At 43.5% G+C, this 21271-nt stretch overlaps 2 protein-coding genes across 2 annotated transcripts in view; one reads left to right on the top strand and one right to left on the bottom strand.

Moving 5' to 3' along the window:
• The window catches only part of LOC127065840 (nephrin-like), a 72711-nt gene extending 55800 nt beyond the window's left edge, over positions 1-16911 (top strand). The window contains exons 6-14 of the mRNA XM_050998728.1: positions 9518-9669; positions 11618-11762; positions 11957-12087; positions 12393-12552; positions 13292-13585; positions 14489-14797; positions 15003-15329; positions 15438-15628; positions 15724-16911. Of these exons, the coding sequence (XP_050854685.1) occupies positions 9518-9669; positions 11618-11762; positions 11957-12087; positions 12393-12552; positions 13292-13585; positions 14489-14797; positions 15003-15329; positions 15438-15628; positions 15724-15993 (1979 nt within the window). The 3' untranslated portion in view covers positions 15994-16911. The remainder of the gene's footprint in view (positions 1-9517; positions 9670-11617; positions 11763-11956; positions 12088-12392; positions 12553-13291; positions 13586-14488; positions 14798-15002; positions 15330-15437; positions 15629-15723) is intronic.
• A 1390-nt stretch (positions 16912-18301) lies between these two features.
• On the bottom strand, positions 18302-21065 carry LOC127065791 (testis-expressed protein 47-like). The gene is made up of 7 exons (XM_050998646.1): positions 21030-21065; positions 20846-20911; positions 20674-20775; positions 20353-20463; positions 20090-20248; positions 19820-19988; positions 18302-18402 (listed from the first exon to the last, which is right to left on the bottom strand). Exons 1-7 carry the CDS (start codon positions 21063-21065, stop codon positions 18302-18304), a joined length of 744 nt encoding a protein of 247 aa, XP_050854603.1.
• Positions 21066-21271: the final 206 nt, after the last annotated feature.

The raw sequence follows: 21271 nt of genomic DNA, 5'->3' as shown, positions 1-21271 counted from the left end.
CGCTTCGCTCAAGTAGATACGCTGAATGGACGACTATAAATAATCTCTCGGCGATTCTCCAAGAGTCTTTTCGCCTCTCCGTTCGACCCTAGATCCGACGATCCGACGACGTACATCGAAAAACGATGCTTACGCGTCTTGTATTATTAATTTCTATCGCTCCTCCTCGAGCGTACGTCCTCGAACATTTTTAATTACAAGCAGACTTTTCAACTCTAGATCGATACTCCCTCCGTCGCGAGCAAGGAGGAGGAGGAGGAAAAGGATAAAATTGGTACCTGCGACGAAAGCAAAATCAAAAATAAAAACGCATTTACGACGAAAAGACAAGTGGATTACGCGATGGCAGATATCGTAGTGCGAACGAACAATCGTAGAAATACCATATCGCTTTTTCACAAGAGCGAGTTACGGTCGGTCGAAGAGCCGAGTATTTCGATGGTACTTTGTTATTGACGTGCTATCGGTACGCTGCGTGATGTTTATCGGGATAACAGAAAAACCGATGGTCATTTTTCTAGCTTCACCTGCGAGCTCGGCGAGAAAAACACCGATACGGCGCGACAGAGAGAGAAAGAGATACGCCGCCGATCAAGATAGGAGATTTTTCGGGTTGGCTATACGCCGTTCGTCAAGTTGCCTTTAGAGCGTCGAAAGCGAGTGGCTAAACGTGACCGAGCTCGAAAGCGCGTTTAATCTCGTCCGCAGCACGCTGCTATTATGAAAAGATACATCTACCTCGACCCGGTGTCCACATAAAAAGCTGTTATCTCACGATCGCGCTATAAACTCGCTCCCTTAATTTATGCAACGCGTTACAGTTTCTTGGTATAAGACGAGAATATCGTCCATTCGAAAGCGTTGCTACCGTTACCGTCACTATTACTACCCTGCTGCTGCTATCGCCAATGGGAAGGCAGAGAGAGAGATCGCGCAGATGTTATCCCGTAAATCCTTCTAACGCTGCAGATACCGGAGATCAAAAGCCTTGGTAGCAGTGCGATACGCACGTTATGTTACAAGTAAATCAAGATGGACGAGACACGATACATAGCCGTAGGTGGAAAAGATAGACTCTTGCGTACACTCGCTTCTACCCCTCGCTTAGGAAGCTTCGACGATTCCCCTTGGGTGCTTTGTATTCTTCAAGAGAAACGTGTCTTGTCCCTGGTTATAGTGCGTAAGAGACGAGCGGGTAAAAGAAACAACCGAGTAAAGGAAAAACTGCGAAAGCAAGGGAAGTGATGTTTCGTGCGATCGTTAAAGGACGAATAATATCTCCGCGACCGAAATTCGCTCGTCCTAGCTCACACCCTCCCCCCTCTCCCTCTCTCTCTCCCTCTCCCTGCAAAGTGAATTCCATTATCTCATGCCGCCAACCCTTACATCTTCGATAACGTTCGATAGCAAATACCACACCGCGTTTTATCACACCGCCAACGTTTTATCAGTGCCCGCACGTTAATTCCGTTGCTCGAGAAAGGAACGTTTTACGATAGCCATATTCGCCACGCTACCTTTCATCTTTTTCTTTTCCTTTAGGCGAAACAACTTGATTATCATTGCTATTATTACTATTATTATTGTTGTTGTTAAAATAATAATAATAATAATTATTATTATTATTATTATTATTATTATTATTATTATTATTATTATTATCATCATCATCATCATTATCATTATCATAGTTGTTGTTGCTGTCGTGTAGTATCGTCGTCGTTGTCGCTACTTTGCCGCTGGTGTTGTTATTGTTATTGTTGTCATTACGTCGTTTTTTCACGGTGAATACGTCGATATTATCAATTCAATTGTCGTGCTCCGTTAGCTACGTCAATGGAAAACGAATAAAAATGAGAATAATTGAAAAAAAGTAAAGACAATGAACGAGATGAAGAATACGCGACAAAGAACAAAAGTAAATACACTGTTTGCACGGGACCATTAAAAATGTGTGGACAAAGCGAGGAGTTGAATGGCGAAAGAAATAATCTGATACATCCAACACGGCTTTCGCATTAACTAGCGATTAATTGAACGACCGCGACCGGAGGCTTTTACGTGATTTCGACGTGCGAATAAGCGATCAAAGTTTATGCGCTATTTGGGCCACGTTGAAAGAAAAAGATGTAACAACGTACGAGATATCCTTAAAAACGCTCGATGCGTTTTTCGCGAATGAGGGAAATATGAAAGCAAAGTCGTCTAAAGGATTTCCGTTTACGTCACCTATTTACTCAAACGTTTACGCTTTGCACGTTTATGCTTTCGGCACAGTTTCGATAAGACTAAGAGTTAACGATAAGAAAAAGAAATATGACGAAAGTTTTATATATATTTATCGGGTTATTCGGAGCTCTCGAGAGGGCTATCGTGGAACTTTATAAGAGATAATAGTTTACAATCGGGTAAAGCTACGATTTGAATTAGCGTCGTTTTATTTCGACGATTGGACGTATGTAACGATGAAACGAACGAAATCGAACGACCTCGCTCGCCGTCAAGGGCAACCGAAGAGAATCCAGGGCCGGGGCCGGATGTCTTTTCGTTTCGAGTCGGCAAAACGGTGGCAGCATTTTTTTTTTTTTTTTTCTTTTTTAAAAGCACACGAAGGATCTCGCGTAGGAGGAACGTATTTAAAGAGTTTGTTCGAGGACGCGTTTGTCGACAATGCCTGCGCGACTCCTTTCGACGCGAGGAAAAGGAGGGAAAGCTGCTCGACCGACGTACGAATGATTTCTTTGTAAAAGACACTTTCCTCCTCTCAATACCTTGCTCTCGAACGCTCGTACACGAATATAACTTTTTAATCGTTTAATGGAACAGATTGAAAGGGAGAAAAACGATCTCCCCGTTGATTCTAAAAACAACGTTTCGTTCCGCCTTACGTAGACGTACCCTTTTCGTTCTACTCGCCGAAACATTTCACGCAACGTCGACGATCGAAAGACGTTTAACGAACGGTTTTCCCCGTTATTCATACGTAGGTACGTCTAGGGTCGTTTTACACGTCGGGGAAACGAAAGGATACGTCAAAGATAAAGAGATTTCAAGGAGGATTATGGAATGAAGAGGAACGTTAATCGAGGCCAGATCGATGATGTATTTACGTGGGCTTCGTACGAGGTCCTCGCTTGAAAAGAAAATTCAAACGCAATACGGACACGTGGCTGAATCTCGGCGGTCTCTCGAGTAGAGGAAAGAAGCGATCGTCTGGCGGAGACGCGGCGAATCCGCACGTTGCTTGAATTTCATTATCCGTTGGAAATTGAATTTCGTCGATCAATTACTCGATTCAAAAAGAGAGTAAGGAAAGGCGCATGCAACGAAAGACGGGTGCGGGAATCGTACCGACTGCGGATCAGGGTTCTCGTCCGTAAAAAATCTTAACGGCCGCGCTCGAGCTTCCATCTTTTTAAGAAAGTACACCTATCCGTCCCTTCTCTCCTTTTACTTCCTAGTTCCCAGAGAGGTAGCCTCTTTCGCATTTCCTACAAACTCTTTTCCGAGCGAATTTTTCTTCGCGAACGGTACCTACAAAGAGAAGGAAGCTCGCCAACTCACAAAAGCCGAATTTCGCTATAATAACGTCTACTCGAATTAGCCTTATTATTTAGAAACACGTGTACCGAGTAATAGAAGAATTAATTATATCGCATCGAGGATTTCGTTGGAGGCCTTTCTAAACAAACTGCTTCCACAGAAATCCTGCGCGTTATCTTTATTTGTTATTGCCACCCAGCGCATATACGTAACAACGTATTACATAATATGCACGTACGTCCATAGATATGCCTATATACCTGCCTTTACGACGCGTATGCATACGTATGCAAATGCAAGGTTTATACGCTCGCTCGAATATACTCGGAGGGTCGCGGAGCGTCGGAGCGTCGAAACGCAGACCGCTTTTCATCGAAGGATCCTTATCCGCAAAGTTTGGCTTTCATTCGCTTTGCAATTCAATTCGTTGAATCTCGCAGAATATATCCTTCCACGCTTCGCTATCATTTTCGACAATTTCGATCGAACGTCTTCGGCGTAGTCGGCGTTTTCCTCTTCGTTAAAAGCGCAGGAGGAAACGCAACGAATTAATGACTGCAACTTGCGATCCGTCATCTCCTTCTTACGCTACGTCGTGTCACCCGGCGGACGTGTTTGCGCGCACGGTATAATATCTCCAAGATTTAACACACTCGCGCGTTACACGCTCTCTCTTCATCCGACTCTCTCTCTCTCTCTCTCTCTCTCTCTCTCTCGCCAACCAAGTTGTCCGACGGGACGACGAAACAATTACTTTCTCCACGCTACTACGATATCATCGGATTATCCGTACGACGTGTGCACGCATGAGACGATCGAGTTACGAATGATATCTCTTCACTCGCCCGAATATAACGCTTCGTATCAATTTTCTCGCGCTCACGCTCGATACTATCTTTTCCCTCGAGTTTTCTTCTCCGAAATGAGAGAGAGACGAGCAATTATCATAGAAAGGCAAAGAGATTGGCAATACCCAATGTCGTCAAATCAACACCGTCGAGGCAGTAGAATGCCGTCCAGAGGGAATAGTCAGAATTGGAAATATCAAACGCGAGCAACTTTCTTACAATTATCGTAGAAAATGCAAAAAATTAGCAAAACACGACGGTGGCAACGCATACGATACGAAACTAATTCCGCGACTTTCTATGATTTCATCTCGCATTTAGACTATTTATGCAAACTGGAAAACTCCTTACTTACCGCGCGAGTTTTCCGCTCGAAATCTCCTCCGAACGATCAAAAGCTCTCGATCGTAATTCGTTGAGAAAAAGTAAGACGTCGAAATTGCTCTCGTCTCTTTCTCCTTTTAGAACGACCAAGACCAGTGATTGAATCAATTTCGCCGATTAATAACTTTCGATCAGCAGAGAATCGCGTATTCGAAGAAAAGCAAAAGAAACCTTCGATATGGACGACTTTAAAGACATTCAGTCGCAATTCGGTAAAAGTAGATTGAACTTGAAAAAGTTAAAAGTTACGGTTAAACCTTGTGTTTCCGTTAAAAGCAGTATTTGAAAGACGTTGTCTCGAAGCACGGCGATGCGTCTTGAAAAGATCAAGTATAAACTTTAGACGGCGTTCGCGAGGAAACGTATAATATAATAATAATTCGCACGATCGTTGCCGAAGTAGACGTTTCCGAGCGAACGAAACACGTCGCATAACGTATAGTCGACAAGTAGTCAGGACGGTCGAGGAACGGTAAAGCTGACGCGTGTCAGTGGTAACCGGCGCCAGGTGGCAATAAATATTGCAACTACTCTCGTATTCCTCGAGAAAAAGTCCGATGCAAGGAGAGGAAGCGGAACATCGAGAATATTTCTTGGTCGGCGTTGATCCATGGCGTCCTTTTAAAGACGCAACGTCTTTCCAACTCTCTTTCTCTCTCTCCCTCGCCCTCTGAATGGATATCCGGCATCGTTGAATAGACCCTCCCTCTCGCTCTCGCTCCGTCAAGAGACTGGCCTGAATTTCTAAGCGAGGAAAATGGTACCGGTGTGCGACGGACGTAGGAACAGAAACGCGAAAGCTTAGCCTTAGGCGGTAAGGATGACTACCGAGTGCGACTGCAAAGACGACTACCAAGACGTCTACCAAGAGGACGGAACGTATAAAAAGGCCAAAGAGGATCGACGTCGCGTTGAAAAAGAAAAGACGGACCCTTCCATAGAGAAGCTTTTCGCGTAGAATCGCGCTCTCGCGAGCGAGACAAACGTGTACCATGTGGCACGTACGTCGGTAGGTAAGTACCGTGTACACGGCGCTACGCCGAAACGAGGGTAAACGAGGGATATCGCGGCTTGCTACACGCGCGATCGTGTCGACGCGAGAGAACGAAGCTTGCTCTCTTTCCCCCTTCGAAAGAGCGCACTTTGCGGTATTACAAACGATACCGTCCATTTCAAAGTCCCGCGGACAACCTGGACAAAAATTATCGTCGGGGGCATTTCCTTGTTCCACGCTCGACGATCATAAACTTGAATTTGATTCAAGTCGAAGCGAATGAACTGCCGCCCCAATGCCTTTTTATACATCCATTAGGTACCGCAAGTTTCAAACGGTCAAGATAATTGCGTATTAAACGAACGTTCCGGCGAAACAAAGCGAACGACTCGATGAGTCGAGATAGTTACCGAATTACAAATGTCGCGGTGAAATTCTATCCGCTAATTCCACTTGGTTCTCTCCGAACCGAATACCGAAGGCACTCATCCTAATTTACAGTCAACAAAAGCGTCGATAAATCAATGAAAATGAATGCGCTATGTCGCGGACACGGCGCGGCGACGAGATAAATTTCTCGATAAAGGATGCCGAGCGTATGAGAGAGAGAGAATGCAGCTAACTAGACGTTAAATCGACGTTGAAACGAGTTTTATTTCGTACGTCGAGTAAGTACACGTACGAGAGAATTCGAGTATCTGAAATCCCTTTGTACGCGACTAACCAATTGTTTGGAAAGGGCATACGTTCGATCTTCTCGTTGCACGACGAACCGCGGAGAAGTCCTTCGGACGCGGTATAAAGATTATATTACAAACGAACCCGTGCGAAGAACAAGAGAGAAAGGTAAAGAGAAAGATAAACGCGATTCTCGTACAACGCGAAAGGACGATTTAACTCGTAGGTACGGATTATCCTACGTTCCACGGTAATTCGAACGGCGTAGAGAATTACTCGCGTAACCGTACACTCCTGCTTATCTACCAGAGTTTCCACAAGGGACGATGATATTCCTGCTCGGTATCGATCTATACGCGCCGAATCCAAAATAATCTTTCGCTTATTTGTGACCGCCTTCGACCGTAAAATATTTATCCTATCCGGAATCGAACGATACTGCGAACCCGAACAATGTTTGCCCTTACGAAATTTCTATCTATACTTAACTAAGATCGTTATCTAGGTGAGTAGGCAGTTTGGGAAAATAACGTTGCCGGTACGTTGCCTTAATGACGTTCACATATTTTTTTAAGAGCGCGCTCGCGAGGAAAATCAGGTCTGGCGTATCAGCAAAATTCGCTCCCACGCAGAGAGAGAGAGAGAGAGACCTTCGGAAAGCAATAGGAGCTAATCTCGTACAAAAGGTTTTTGCCACTTTTACAGGGCCGCTGTACGATACAGTGGTAGACTGTCCTAAATTTTAAGCACGCTGCAGAAGCACGTACGAGGTAGAACAAGTGCTTCGGAACAAGGTTTCCCGCATATTCTCTCTCACACGCGCGCATAGACACACTCTTCTCGTACCTTTGCCCAATCTGTACTAGGACCAACCTACAGCCGGGCGGATTCTCGAACGGGGTACGCGTACCGGCTGTTTGTATAATACGCGTGACAAATCCCACGCTAGCCGGAATCGCGGATTAATGAACGGCCTCGTTATACGCGACGCGAACCGCGCTTGTTTATCGTCGACCGTTCTGTCGGCAGCACCGATGCGACGTACACTTGAAAATCGATAACCATTAGCCATGCATAGATTCGCTAGGCCGTACGCTCGTTGTTCGGAACATAGAGCCGCTTTAACGAAAAACACGTGTATCTGAAAGACGCGTCGGAAGGAGGATGATTTTTACGAGCATTTCGTTTGCTCGAACATAGACGGTCGCATCTTCGCTTCCTCCTTTCCCCGTCTTTCTTTTGGCCACGCTTCACGCTCGCTTCTCCTTCATCGAGAATGACGCTTTCCATCCAATATTCCCTTGTCTTCTTTCCAGGAACTTCTCTCCTCCTCCTCGTAGATGGCACGTCCTCGTGGCTCCTATAAAAATGGAAACGTTCGACGCACACTCACGAGACTCGATCTCGTTCCTTCGGAAAGTACGCGTATCTAAAACGTACAAGAATACGTACGTTTCTCCTAACACATCCTTCTCTCATCGAAGCGTCTCTTTTCGACGAGTTTTTCGAAACGTCCAAACGGAGAACGCTTCATTTTATTCGACGAACGAAATCACGTAAAAAATGTGACGTAATGCACGAGATTGATCATTGGAATCGTTCAATGATTCACGAACGCTCCAAAACGCCTCTTTAATCGGGCTCGCTCGGACGGTATACTCGATTTTCTTTTCCACGTCGAAACGAATATTCTAAGAGCTCCCTCGTATACGCGCTTCTCGTCTAAATTTTCAAAAATACCGACCGATCGTGGTCGGACATGCGCCGTCAAAGGGCCGTCAAAGCGCCGTCAAAGCGCCGTCAAAGCGCCATTCTTCGCACCGTCAAAGCGCCGTCAAAGCGCGACCGAAGTACAGTTGAAAATGCCGTCAAGGAGGAATACACTTGTGTATACATCTTCGATCTCCGGTTTGCGCGAATAATAAAATAAGAACGACGTGAAGAGAAGAAAATACATGCGTGGTATGTGTGTGTGTGTGTGTGGGCGCGCGTGCGCAAGTATATACGTACGTCGCGTCGACAATATCATGTTAAACTTTATGAATGCCACCGAGCGAACGGTTCTTTCTCCTCCATTTCGCTAACGAAAATTTGTCTTTTATTGAACAAAGAATTTCAGATCGTGACGAGAGAGAGAGAGAGAGAGAGAGAGAGAGAGAGAGAATGAGATAGACAACAGACGGACAGTTAAACAGAGAGAGAGAAGTGGACGTTTCAAAGCAAAGAGAAGTCGAGCAAAGACGGTAGACAATTTTCCGAATAACTCGATTCCCGTTCCTGGCGAAGGCTGCGACGGAGCACAAATGATGTATAGCTTTATAACAAAGAGAATTTATCAACGTCAATTTGTCGCAGTATAGCACGTCCTCTCGGTTACACGGTGCTATCGCGAAAAGAGGAATTAGAAAGAGAGAACAATGAGAGAGGATTGATTATCCTGCGGGGAACGATTCTCTAAAAATACGAGACAAAACCAAGATCCGTAAGTTAATTGCAGGACTTATAATTCGTTTTAATTATTTTCATCTAAAAAATAATGACTCGTCCACCTGATAACTTCTCCAACGCAGCGCGTACCAAGACGCGTAACGAAATTACGAATACCTACAAATGCTTTGACATCTTTTACGGGAAATCATTTCTAATTGGAAAAATATTCGACCTCCTCGCTATTTAAATACGTTCACATCGAGAGATTCAATATCATGGACGCTTATCATGGACCATATTCCATCCGCTCTGTTTATTGCAAAATACAAACGATCGCATTATACCGCAGCTTTATTTTCCGGCACGATATATTTTATCGCGTTAAGGTATCGTATAAAATGTTTTAATTACATGGTTCTCCGGTATACGAGATAGAATTTATCTTTTCATCGCAATTATAGAAATTTATTGCCACATCTAGACTCGGCAGGGAAAAAAATGAAAAGGTAGGTTTATCAAGGCCTACGCGTTCTCGGTAAAAGGTACAAAGCCTCGAGCGCGATGTTACGTTTTAAAGAAAGAAAGAAAGAAAAAAACGAGAGAGAGAGAGAGAGAGGAATAAAAATGACAACTGTTTCAGTCAGCCCGCTGGAAGTGAAGATAAGGGATGCTAATCAACCTCTATCGGCTGGCAAAAGGTACGAGCTCGTCTGCAGAACTTCCGGTTCGCGACCACCGGCGATCGTGACTTGGTGGAGGAACGGTCAACGTTTAGTGGATTCCAAGGAAACGGTGAGGAAACGGAAACCATAATTCCAATAGCCCGTTCTCGCTACTGACTCGAATCGGAGCTCGAACTTAAAAATCGACGAAATAGTTTTAGGAGATAACAGGGAAAGAGGCAGAACGCCGCCACGTCGGACCGGCACGAAAGTATAGGAAGAAAGAAATTCGTTAAGAGTACTCTGGCATCCCCAAGAATCGGATTATTGGCTCCTTTTTCGCGGGAGTAGTAGCGCGAAAAGAAGTGACGGAAAATGCTTTCGAGACTCGATTTGTACGATCGAAGCGTAGAGACTCGAGATAATTCGTAATTTTGTGACTCTCCGGCGTTCTTTTCTTTGGCGTTCTTTACACGCCTCGTACACGCCTCGTACACGAGCCGTAAAACAGAGCCAGCCGTGTGTACGTATCCCGAAGGTAGCTCGTGCTCGCGCGCATTAACTTGGCGTGTATTCGTCGAAATGGCGTGTGAGATATCGTTATCATGAGCTCGTGCCGCGGCTTAAGCCGCCGGTAAAAGCGTCGTTAAGAGCCCGAGGTAATTTAAATCAAAGTAAGCCACTGACGCGATAACGCCGCGCCACGCCGTTCGCATCCTTCTCCCTTTAACCTTGCAACAACTAGCTCGCTCGTGCGCGGACGTGCCAACCCATGGATACCGTCCTAGCGAGCACGTAATTAAGCTAAATTGATGCGTGACAGTCGGCTTGCCGGTGTTGCTTTTAATTAATTGATACGCCGCCACGAATTACTCCGTGTTTACGAATGATTAGTCGCAATTGCGAGTGCAATCAGCGCACAAAAAAATACTTATTCTTTCCGACTCGACGACTCGATTTCATCGAATATGCCACGGTAAAGAAAACGAAAGACTCACCGTTCAACTTTGCACGTTGAAGAAGGAGAAGAAGAGGAAGAAAAACGAGTCCTACCCTCGCTGCGTTCTCCAATAGATTATAGTTTGCCGCTCGTATTTCTCTCGGCCGTTTCCCACTAGCACCCCTCACGCTCCATCGGTCCCTTACTCTATATTCTCTCTCTCTCTATATATATATATATATATACACACACACACGCGCACACACATCCCCTTTTGTTTAAGTTTCTTATATAAGCAACAAAACAAAGTGCTACGGAACCAAGTGTATCGAGTCTGAAACAATATTTTCTTTTGGTAATTCTCCCTTCTTCCACGAGTCGCTGCATCTTTCCTTGTCCGTACGACGTTTCAAATATTTACATCGTCGTCTTATCGGATTAAACAAGAAAAAAAGAAAATAGAAAGGAAGAAGAGGAGAAAAGAAAGAAAAAGATACGCAACTCCATGGATCGGAAGCACAACAAAAATTCTTTCCTTCCGCGATCTCTCAGGCCATATAAGAAAGAAGACCGAAATAAGAGGATGCAGAAATGAGCATACGTAGTAAGTAGGTAGTCGTAGTTTAGGTCGATCGAAAATTCGTCGGCGAGAGATATACGCGAGGGAAAAATAAGAGCTTCTGAAACGACTTCCTTCCATCCATCACTCGTAATCCCTTTCGCGTCCTTGCCACGTCTCGATGCGACGTAGTCCTTCGTGTTATCAGAGCAGCTTGCGACTTGCTATCGATTCGGCTGAGACGCGACGATCGGAGCGGAAAAATGCACTTCCGCCACAATGAAATTGGCTGAAAAAGATTCAGCGTCTTTTCTTCCTTCCCCCCCCCCCCCTCTCGCATCGATAATAAGAAAAAGTACAGATCGATCGAGGATTTTGACTCGAGTTCGAGCGTTCTTCCCCTCTTTCCGATGATAGATAAGCTTTTGACGTATGTATAATTCATATAGTGGAAAAATGTAAGATAAAGTAAGGAGATAAGAAGAGAAAGAAAGAGAGCAAATATAAGAAAAAAAAAAAAATAAAAAAGAAGAAAAAAAAAGAGAAAACGAATAAAAGTTGCGGGCGACGTTGTTACAGACTTCGAGCGATGGGAACACGACCAGCAGCGTCTTATCTTTTATGGCGACCAAAGCAGATGCCGGTAGACACTTGTCATGCCGAGCTGAAAATTCGATCACGGGAAGCGCGCCGATAGAGGACGACTGGATACTCGAGATACAATGTAAGAGTATTAACGACGCATTTTATCTTGCCCGAAGGAAAGTTGAAACGACGTTCGTCTCCGACGAACGGACGAATTTGCGCGCGAACATTTTCTTTTCTCTCTTCTCTTTCCTTTTCGGTCGTTAAAACCGCACCACTTCTTTCCCATAAACGATACTCAAGCGTTCGCTCGTCGATCGACCATATTTACAGACACGCCGGAAACGAAAATACAACTGGGAACGTCCTTGGACCCTAGCACGATTCGAGAAGGTATGGACGTCTACTTTGATTGTTTGATACAAGCCGAGCCACCGGTTACCAAAGTCGAGTGGCGTCATCAGGTAAGAAATTTTTTCTTACGATTTCTCTTCCTCGATTCGTCTCGTTGATAATGAAAAAGCTAGAAAAGAGAGAGAGAAATATCTCCGAACATGATCTTTAGAAGGAATCTTATCGAGTCGGTTCGACAAGTCTTTTTAATAAATTTCGCCTCGGCGTAGCGACGATATATCCTTGCTTCGAGGAGGTAAAAGCGATTACGTAGGCGCGCATTCGATCTCGCGACGATTCCGAGCGTCGAGCGAATAGGGAGATGTTGTTTCCTCGTTTCCCCGTGCCAATTAAAAATCGTCAAATTCTTCCGTAGGGCAAGGCACTTTATCACAACGTCACGCAAGGCATCATAATCAGTAACCAGAGTTTGGTGCTCCAAGGAGTCGACCGTAAGAGCGCTGGCAATTACACGTGCGTGGGATACAACGTCGAGGGCGACGGGGAGAGCTCGCCCTTTTATCTGAACGTCATGTGTGAGTATCGCATCTGCGCGAACGACGTTAATTCTACGAGCTACGTAGGATAGTACGCGCGAGTCCGGACGAGTGCCGCGATTCCGCGTTTGAGTTGCGCGTCGGATCTGCGCTTCGGGGTCGCGTCGGGTCGGTGGCATATTTACGTACACTCGCGTACGCTATTATCTTTCGCGCGAGAAGAAGAAGAAGCACCGCAGAAAATTATTTCCACGAAATCCTCATTCCCTCATCGTGGAACGCGACAACCGCGTTACGTTCTATAATCGATGCATACCGGCGACAACGCTGACGACGAAATAAAAGCGATTTCGAAGGGAATTTGACCGGAAAGCGAACCGTCGCGTCGCCTCGATCGTCATTAATCTTTCGACTTTCCATCGATTATAAATATGAAAATGAAATCCCACGGTTTAATAATCCTGCCAATATATAATACGTGTACCTACATAAGTACGTATCCAACCGTTATAAATTTATAACAAACATGTCCGCTTATTTGGTTTGAATTATTATTAAATCCTCCTATAAAAGCGTACGCGAAAGGATATGACGGCGTCGACAAGGATATTGAAATTCCGCCCTATCAATTTTGCTTATTAAATTATTAATGGCGTACGTTAGCACATAATTTTGGTAAAATCTATTCGCATTATTTTCCCGCGTTAATTCGGATTTAGCGACTCGACTCGCAAATCGGTCTCCGTCGTCTCTATCGTCCATTTACGTATTTTTGCAGTCGCGCCAACTTGCAAGCCGAACCAAACCAAGTTCCACGGCGTGGCTAAACAAGAAAAGGCCAACATATCCTGTCAAGTGGAAGCGAATCCCGCGGAAGTGCAGTTCCGGTGGACGTTCAACAATTCTGCGGAGAGTATCGACGTTGCCGCGGGTCATATCGCCAGAGCAGGCACATCCTCGATCGTTTCGTACACGCCGATGACGGAATTGGATTACGGAACGTTGCTATGTTGGGCCACGAATCGTATAGGGCATCAACAAGTGCCTTGCGTCTATCACATTATACCCGCCGGTGAGTTATCCTTATGCAGCAACGATCACGAAAATCGAAAGACCTCGATAATCGAATATCGGATGTCGCCGTTGGCATTGCCGAACACCGAGCACAAAGGTAATATCCGGCAGTTTTCCTTTTGTCGTGCGGACTTTCGAGTCGACTCAAAGTTTTCGAAGATAGGGTATATGTACGTATGATAAATCCATGTCCGCTTGTCGAACCTGAGAGATGATGTATTTTTTTTCGTCCCGGCGAATCTTTCCGAGTCGCGCTGCAAGCTCCTTGAAAATCAAACTAAATCGCTATCATCATTTTTCCGCTAAAGATAAAAGCCCTAGTGGACTTGGAGTCGCAAAAATTCATCGCGCGCGATTTTTCACGGAGAACGAAAGTATTCTCTCTCGTTTTTGTTATCTCGAACAACCGTGCTTCCGGCGCGTCGCGCCACGCCGTGAGGATATTCTTTGGAAAAAGAAAAAAAGAAGAAAGGAAAGAACAAAAAAAAAAAGAAAAAGAAGACGAGAAAAGAGAAAATATTTTCCCTCTCTCGGCCACGCGACACGTCCTACCTTTCCCCTTACCGCGGCTATATTTTCAAGAGGTAAGCTTGGAAAAATAGCGCGAAAGAGGTACCCTATAGAGGTACCCCTACGAAGGAACAATGGGCATTTGCATTCCTTTTGTCGGCTTCGTTAAGCCACCTAAGATATTGCGCTCCTTTCTAAAGGATCATCGATCGCACGGTTCCATCCAAACGTACTTTATATATAAACTTTTCGTTTTATCCGGGTAAAAAAAAAAAAAAGAAAAAAAAAGAAAGAAAGAAAAAAAGACGTCGAACGGATCGAACGAATTTGAAGATTGAGAGGAACTTGATTTAGCGTAACTATCTCTTTCCTCCCTATCCCCGCCTGACAGGTCGCCCGGATATGGTACACAATTGTACTACCTCGAACACATCGACCAACTCGTTTTCGGTGCGATGCACCGAGGGTTTCAACGGCGGCTTACCGCAATCCTTTCTTCTCGAGGTGAGGGAGAGCAACAGCCAGGAATTGCGTGCAAATTTAACATCGCCGGTGCCGCGTTTCAGCGTCGCTCAACTCGAGTCCGGTGCTCTTTATCAGGCGTGCATTTACGCGTACAACGATAAAGGGCGCAGCGAGGCAATGGTCGTGCAGGCAGGAACGTTGAGGCTCCCTGAAAAACAATTAACATCCGAGTCAGGTAAACGCGTGTAATCTCTTTTCACAACGATCTTCTTTTCCGAATTAATCGCGAGAAACGGAAGGAAAGTATGAAAGTTGAAGCATACGGACAAAAAGCTTCGAATGCGATCGATCGAACTTTTCTTCCTTTTCTCCGCACGCAGGACGAATTAGACGAATAGGACGGAAAATACGATAGTAAGATCAGTCGTTGGCTTTTTCAGAAAGGCCACGGCAAAACGTTAGATTAACGCCGATGTTCAGTGTCATGATCGGCGTGGTAACGGCCTTGATAATCGTCGCGGTAATAGTCATGGTCGTTTTGAGGATCCAACACACCAACGTCGAGGAACGTGGCAAGTCGCAAATAGAGGAACATGGGAAGCAAACGAAACCCGTGCCGATACAGCGTGAATTGAGGTTTCGCGAAGGTAGCAGCCTTCTTAACGACGAAAAGCATCCAGGTAGTCCGTTCAGGAAATTGGACACCAGCGGTGATCTGAGCGAGAGCGACGAGAAGAATCCGGACATCATACCTCAGCAAATCACCGGTTCGTATAGTATATGTCTACGTATTTGCGATGAAACGATCGAAGAAAATTTCTCCCTTCTCGATTATCAATCGTTATTAACCGCTCATGCAATTTTGTTTTTCTCAGGTGACGAGCCCTCGGAATATTTGAGAAAAAGACGACTGGTATCGACGATAGAAACTTCTCCGTCGAGAAGTCTCTTGGAACACTCGACCATCACTTCTTTAACCGGCCACGGTAGCTACGTTGGCTACTGCACCATTCGCAACGGGATGCCCCTGCACGAATTTTCAAATTTATCTACCAAGCACAAAAGTGTAAGAAAAACGCCGTTTTCTCTTTCCCTTGAGAGCCGGAGAAAGGAAGAGAGAAAGAGAGAGAGAGGGAGAGAGAGAAATAAAAAATCCTTCAGTTTCAGCCCATCATCGGAAGCGTGTACGACGACGGAGTGTGCACGCTACCGAGACAGCACTGGCCGACTCAGAGCGTTCAATCTATGACGATGAGTCCACCGATGTTGTACGCAGGGTTAGGAGTCGTCGGTAGAACCTGTCCAAGTACATGCACGCTCTTGTCGAAGGACATCGAAACGAGAGTTCCTGCTCAGTGCTGCGTCCAGTCGCAGAAAGAGGCGACCGTGACTACGCCCGTTGTGATGGCCAAGAGAGAAAGCTCGGTGTGACGCTGCCTCGAGAAGTACACCATGTATTAGAAAAAAGAAAGATTCGTTGTTAATTATCTTGTCGCTCGCGAAAGAAGTACGAGAGAGAGAGAAAGCGTATGTGACGCACGTCGTATGTGAGTTCAACAACACAAGCCTCTTTTACTTTAACGAATTTATTTCCTACCCCGTAAATGAAATCGCCATTTTACGAACTTATGTTGAATCAAGTGCCCTTTTTATATTAAAGGAAGACTTTGAAATTGATACTGCGTCGATAAATGTGTATGCACGTGAATCGAGAGAAAGAGAGAGGGAGAGAGAGAGAGAGAGAGAAAGCTGTGTGCACGAACGCGTGACATTTAGTACGAATGCCTACACATACACGTGCCTGCGTGTGTTTGTACATATATAAATATAAATATGTACAGTTGAACGAGAAAGTGTATATATACAGACACACGCACGTGCTCCATGCATACACTTGAGAATACACAAAGAAACACATACGCAGCGTCGCGTAATTTATGTACTGTACATACCTTTGGAACATGGAAGATATTTTATACAAATCAATAGCATAAAGTTTATTCAACTTTTACTACGGTACACACTGTACAATTTGTCTAGTCGATGTAAGTAAAAATACGTAGACGAAATTCAAAAATCAATCGTGCAACCAGAATAACGTATACTGAAAAGGGTTAATTCGTTGGTGCGATACTGTGTGAAAAATCGATCACACGTCGCGGCGTGTCGGAGCCGGCATAAGTTAAAAACGTAGACTGCTGGAAAAGGGGATTGAAAGCGAGGGAACGCGATAGAAACATATCGTTTGGTTTTCCATCACGAAAACCGGACAAAACGTTCGAAGAGAGAGTATAAAGGAATGAGGCGTTCGAACCAAAAAGAAAAAAAAAAAAAAGGAAGAAAGAAAAAGTAGAGAAGCGAAAAACGAACGACGACGAAAAAAGTCAAAGCAAGTCCCCGATTTCTTTCGGTCTACAATATTCTGGATTTTATTGTAACGTTAACTATCTGTATAATAGTGTCTTGAAGAGAAGACAACGTTTCCTCCCTTTTGCGAGTAATCGTACTAACGACACAAATACGAGCGTTGTTTTTAAAGAGGGGGAAAAAAGAAGAATGAATCTTTATCTTTACTCTTACGATTAGATGAATGCCGATTTACTTAAGTTAAGTCTGTCACTCGTGGTACGTAATTGCGATAGTCCTACAAATTACTGCCTGTTTCGATGCTTAAGAAAATCTTGTTGGAAATCTAATGTATCACCGGAGGTCATTTCTCGTTATCTCTCCCTTCGTATCATACGTGAACGTATCGTTAATCGTTATAAGGATGAATGCCCGTGCGAATACTCCTCTGCGCCACGCAGCGAGTAGGAGGGTTATCACGTTTCAGCCGCGTTTCAACCGTGGTTCCTTCCTGTAGATTGCAAATTTGTATAAAAGAGCAAAATGTGCGAGTGTATGGCTTTCGTCGATTATCGATTTCGTTACCGGCGCCGGCGACACGACGACGGTACCTATGTTCTAACGTAGAAAGAAACTAAATCGATCTCCATTTCCGCGATTTAAGGCTAAAGGGGAGGGCATCGAAAGTGGATGATATTTCGCTTCCTCTTGTAAATACCCACTTTTCGATGTAGATGAGAAACGCGTAAATACTTAAAGGTACTTTAAAGAAGAAAAGCAGAGGAAAGGAAAAAAGGATAGAGAATAGAGAAATAAAAACCTGAAAGGTCCGAGTACTTGGGAAAGGTTATTTGGCGTTTAGGCACCTAGCTGAGAAAGTGGCCTATCCGCGAGTCATTTGTTAGTAAAATAACGTCGAAACCGAACGTTTCTCTAAACTTCTACGTAAATGTGTTCTTTCGATCGCTAGACGTTAAGTTATATCTCTGAGAAATCCGACTATAACGTTTACTAAATGAATTGTTAATTATTATTGCCATTGATGGAATTGATGTTGGTACATGATCGAATGTACCGTCGAAATATGTACGTTAGTGATTGATAAATTGGAAAATGCGTAATTTATCCTTGTAAGAAGTTTTACACGAAATTAAAGAAAACAGAGATACGCACCAAAGGACGACTTCGTTCGTCGCGCATGTTCGAGATCAATCGTAAATGTCGACGATACGATGAAAACTCTGATCGTTTATTTTTAACCCATAAACGTTGACACATCTCGCAAGGTTAGGAAAGTCTACTTACGTTTCACGTCGTGAAAACTAACGTAAGAAAATAAAACACGTTCGATGATCTCGTCAAATTCAACGTTTCCTTTTTAATCGTCGCAAGTCTACGTTTTCTTCCTTATTAGATCTTCGTCTTTTTCTTCATCGACGCATTTCTCCGACGCGTAACGAGGCATATTATCCGACGGAGGTGGCCAAATCGTATCTGCAAAATCATCGTATCAATTTCGATAAACGCGTTTCTTCGAGGCTCTTGCCATTCGTTGCATATCTACTACGATGACACATCTACGAAGGCAAAAACATTTAATGCCTATCGGAATTGCAAAGAAGTCTTGCGTATAGAATTTGGCCGACTAACACGCGCGCGTCTATACCGTATATGCGACATCAGCGACGAGGCCAAAGTTCCGAATGTACAACTAAGTTAGGATATACCGCTTGAAAATTGACATCTAGCGTAACACAATGAAATTATTTAAAGGTGAGCGCAACGCGTAGTTTCAAAGTGAAAACGTAAGGCACCATTATCCGTGCGAGTCTCGTTCATTAGATCCTCTACTACTACTAATACGTCAAAAGAGACGATAATTACATCAGTTGTATAAGTTACAAATTTGCAAGTTGCGTCAGCACTTCTGAAAGAGACATCGCAACGCATAAGTATGCGCGATATGTATGAAAGTTTCGTTTCGGATAGGAGCCAGTGTCGCGGCATCGCAGACGTACGATTGTACTTGCTGGAAATACAATACCTTGGAAAATGTTCAGACTTCCTAGGAAAATAATTTACATGCTTAACGGTATAAAGAGAAAATACGTATACGTATTGTATATTTACGCTCTTAGCAAGAGCGAAAAATTTACGAGGTATCGTGTATCCGCTCGTAAGACACGACCCAGACTTTCTTCCGTCGCGAGATATAAACAGGTAGTACTTATTCTCTCAGACATTTTTGCCGATACCGAAGTATTAAACAAAGAAAAATACAAAAAAAAAAAAAGAAGAAAGAAAGAAAAACAAACGAGCAAAAAAAACACAAAAAAGAACAAAAAACCGAAACAAAAAAATAAACAACGGAGGATAAGTATCGCGTAACTTTATCCACGATCAACGTACGTTAGCTAGAACGTGTCGAGACGCGAGTCCAAGTGCGTTTTCTTCTATCGCGAACGACGTAGTGCCGACCACAAGCACTAGGCACGATCATATTTGTCGCACTACTATACGATTCATGGATTAATTCGATATAAGATGTGAAAAGATTCGTTAGAATAAGAATATCGTCGGAGCACCGACTGCTCGAACCGTACTGCTTGACCGGGGCTGCTTTTTGCCAGAAACACTGAAATTTGTATGTATATGTACTTATTGTTAGTTTAGTATACCATCCAATACCTACTTTGTGTATCCTCATAAAAAAAAAGAGAAAGAAAAAAAGAAAGAAAAAAAAACGAAACAAAACAAAAATCGTTTTTTTGATATTGTAAATATTCTATAATAAATAATCGTTTTTATTCAAGGCCGGAATCTGTCAAACCCTTTGGTCCGAATCGCGCTTCTTCGCGTGGAATAATGTAAAACTAGAATAAAAGATGGAAACTAATGTAAATTCGATTACCATCGTAAAATTCTATGAATGGTACGTCTCTGTAAATACGTAAATAATCTTCGACGGTCTTCAATACGCTTGACTTTGCGTTTAACAAGAATTCCAATACGGTACTTTCGGGAAGATATTGCGGTACTTTCTCGTTCAAATTAAATAAAATTTCTACAACGTCGTTCGCCTATCAAAGAAGATGAACGTAGGTATTATCGCTTTTTTTTTTTTTTTGTTTACATATAGATACAAACACGTATATCTACGTATACGTCGATCTTTACTCACGTCATCGTGCATTACTCTTGAAATATAGTTGCACAGATGATATAATTTCATACAGCAATTTGAAATTTGTCTTTTAATATCCTCCAGCGTTTGCTTCTCTATCTTTTCCAATAGGCTAGGTGCCAGCGTGTAAACGTGAAACCAATCGATGAAAAATCTCTACGAAAATAGATAGAAGAAAAAAAAAGGGAAAAAACAAAAAAGAAGAAAACACGAAGATGTAACAACGCTATGCGCTATTGCCTTTTACGTTCGTAACTCACGTGGTAAACGTGGTGATACGTCGGTAAAACAATAGTCTTCCCAAATTTTTCTTCCCTTATCTTATTCTCACAGATGTCTTTGAAATGCATGTAAATTACGTCTTCCGGGGCCTATTTGTACAAACTTATCGAATTAAGTCAGTCGGAATCAGGGCGCATCCTTGTGTTCTCTCTCTCTCTCTCTCTCTCTCCTCCCCCTCCCGCTCCTCATTTCAACTCTCATCTCCTTTCTCAAAATTCTTTTTAATGATCTTAACTTATTGCGATTAAGGGCTTATTACTATTTTTTCTTTCGTTCGATACAATCACGTCAAAACGTACCTCCAAGAGATGTATGTAAAATTTTGGATAAACGAGTAACAAACCGGTTACGAGATTTTCGTTCGAATCCACGTGCAGTGCTTTGACGATCTTTTTCATTACCTGTAGGAAATACAATGTAAAAACGTTCTCCAAAGTTTAACGGCCATTATGACTGATGTATCGAGCCAACCTCTTGCAATTCTTCCGAACTGTGAAAATATTCTCCAAAATACGAGAATCGTGTTATGTATGTACTCTGAAAATCACATAATCGTGCGTTATCACATTATTTTGTAAACGTGGAAAGGACGAAGATAAAGTGAACAATATATAATCATATTTACGTAGTTAATAATCTTTAAATTTTTTTCCACCACATCCAATATACTTTTTCTCGTTGTCTCTGCCATTTTAGCTATTCCTCCAAAATGCAATAACGTATGTGCTATATACTGAAAACAAAAAGTTACCGTCTGGCGACGACGATGAAACGCGCAAATTCACACTGCACATTTGAATAAAAGTTCGAATAAACCTCTTAATTGCGCGTAATCCTTTCCTTGCTCAATCGTTGCACGCGTCCCCTATAGATGCGAGAAAATAATAATGGTAATAT

This window comes from Vespula vulgaris, chromosome 8 (assembly GCF_905475345.1).
Source record: "Vespula vulgaris chromosome 8, iyVesVulg1.1, whole genome shotgun sequence".
NCBI classification, from domain to species: Eukaryota; Metazoa; Arthropoda; class Insecta; order Hymenoptera; family Vespidae; genus Vespula; species Vespula vulgaris.
Note: the sequence above shows the minus strand (reverse complement) of the source record. Positions and strands in the feature narration are given on the sequence as shown.

Bases quoted from the DNA above. Each gene is read 5' to 3' on its own strand.
- LOC127065791 (XM_050998646.1), bottom strand. From the start codon at position 21,065: ATGGCAGAGACAACGAGAAAAAGTATATTGGATGTG. The intron at 20,912-21,029 runs GTGGAAAAAAAT...TGTGATTTTCAG, and splicing joins GAAAAAGTATATTGGATGTG to AGTACATACATAACACGATT. The intron at 19,989-20,089 runs GTGAGTAAAGAT...CTTCTTTGATAG, and splicing joins CAAGAGTAATGCACGATGAC to GCGAACGACGTTGTAGAAAT.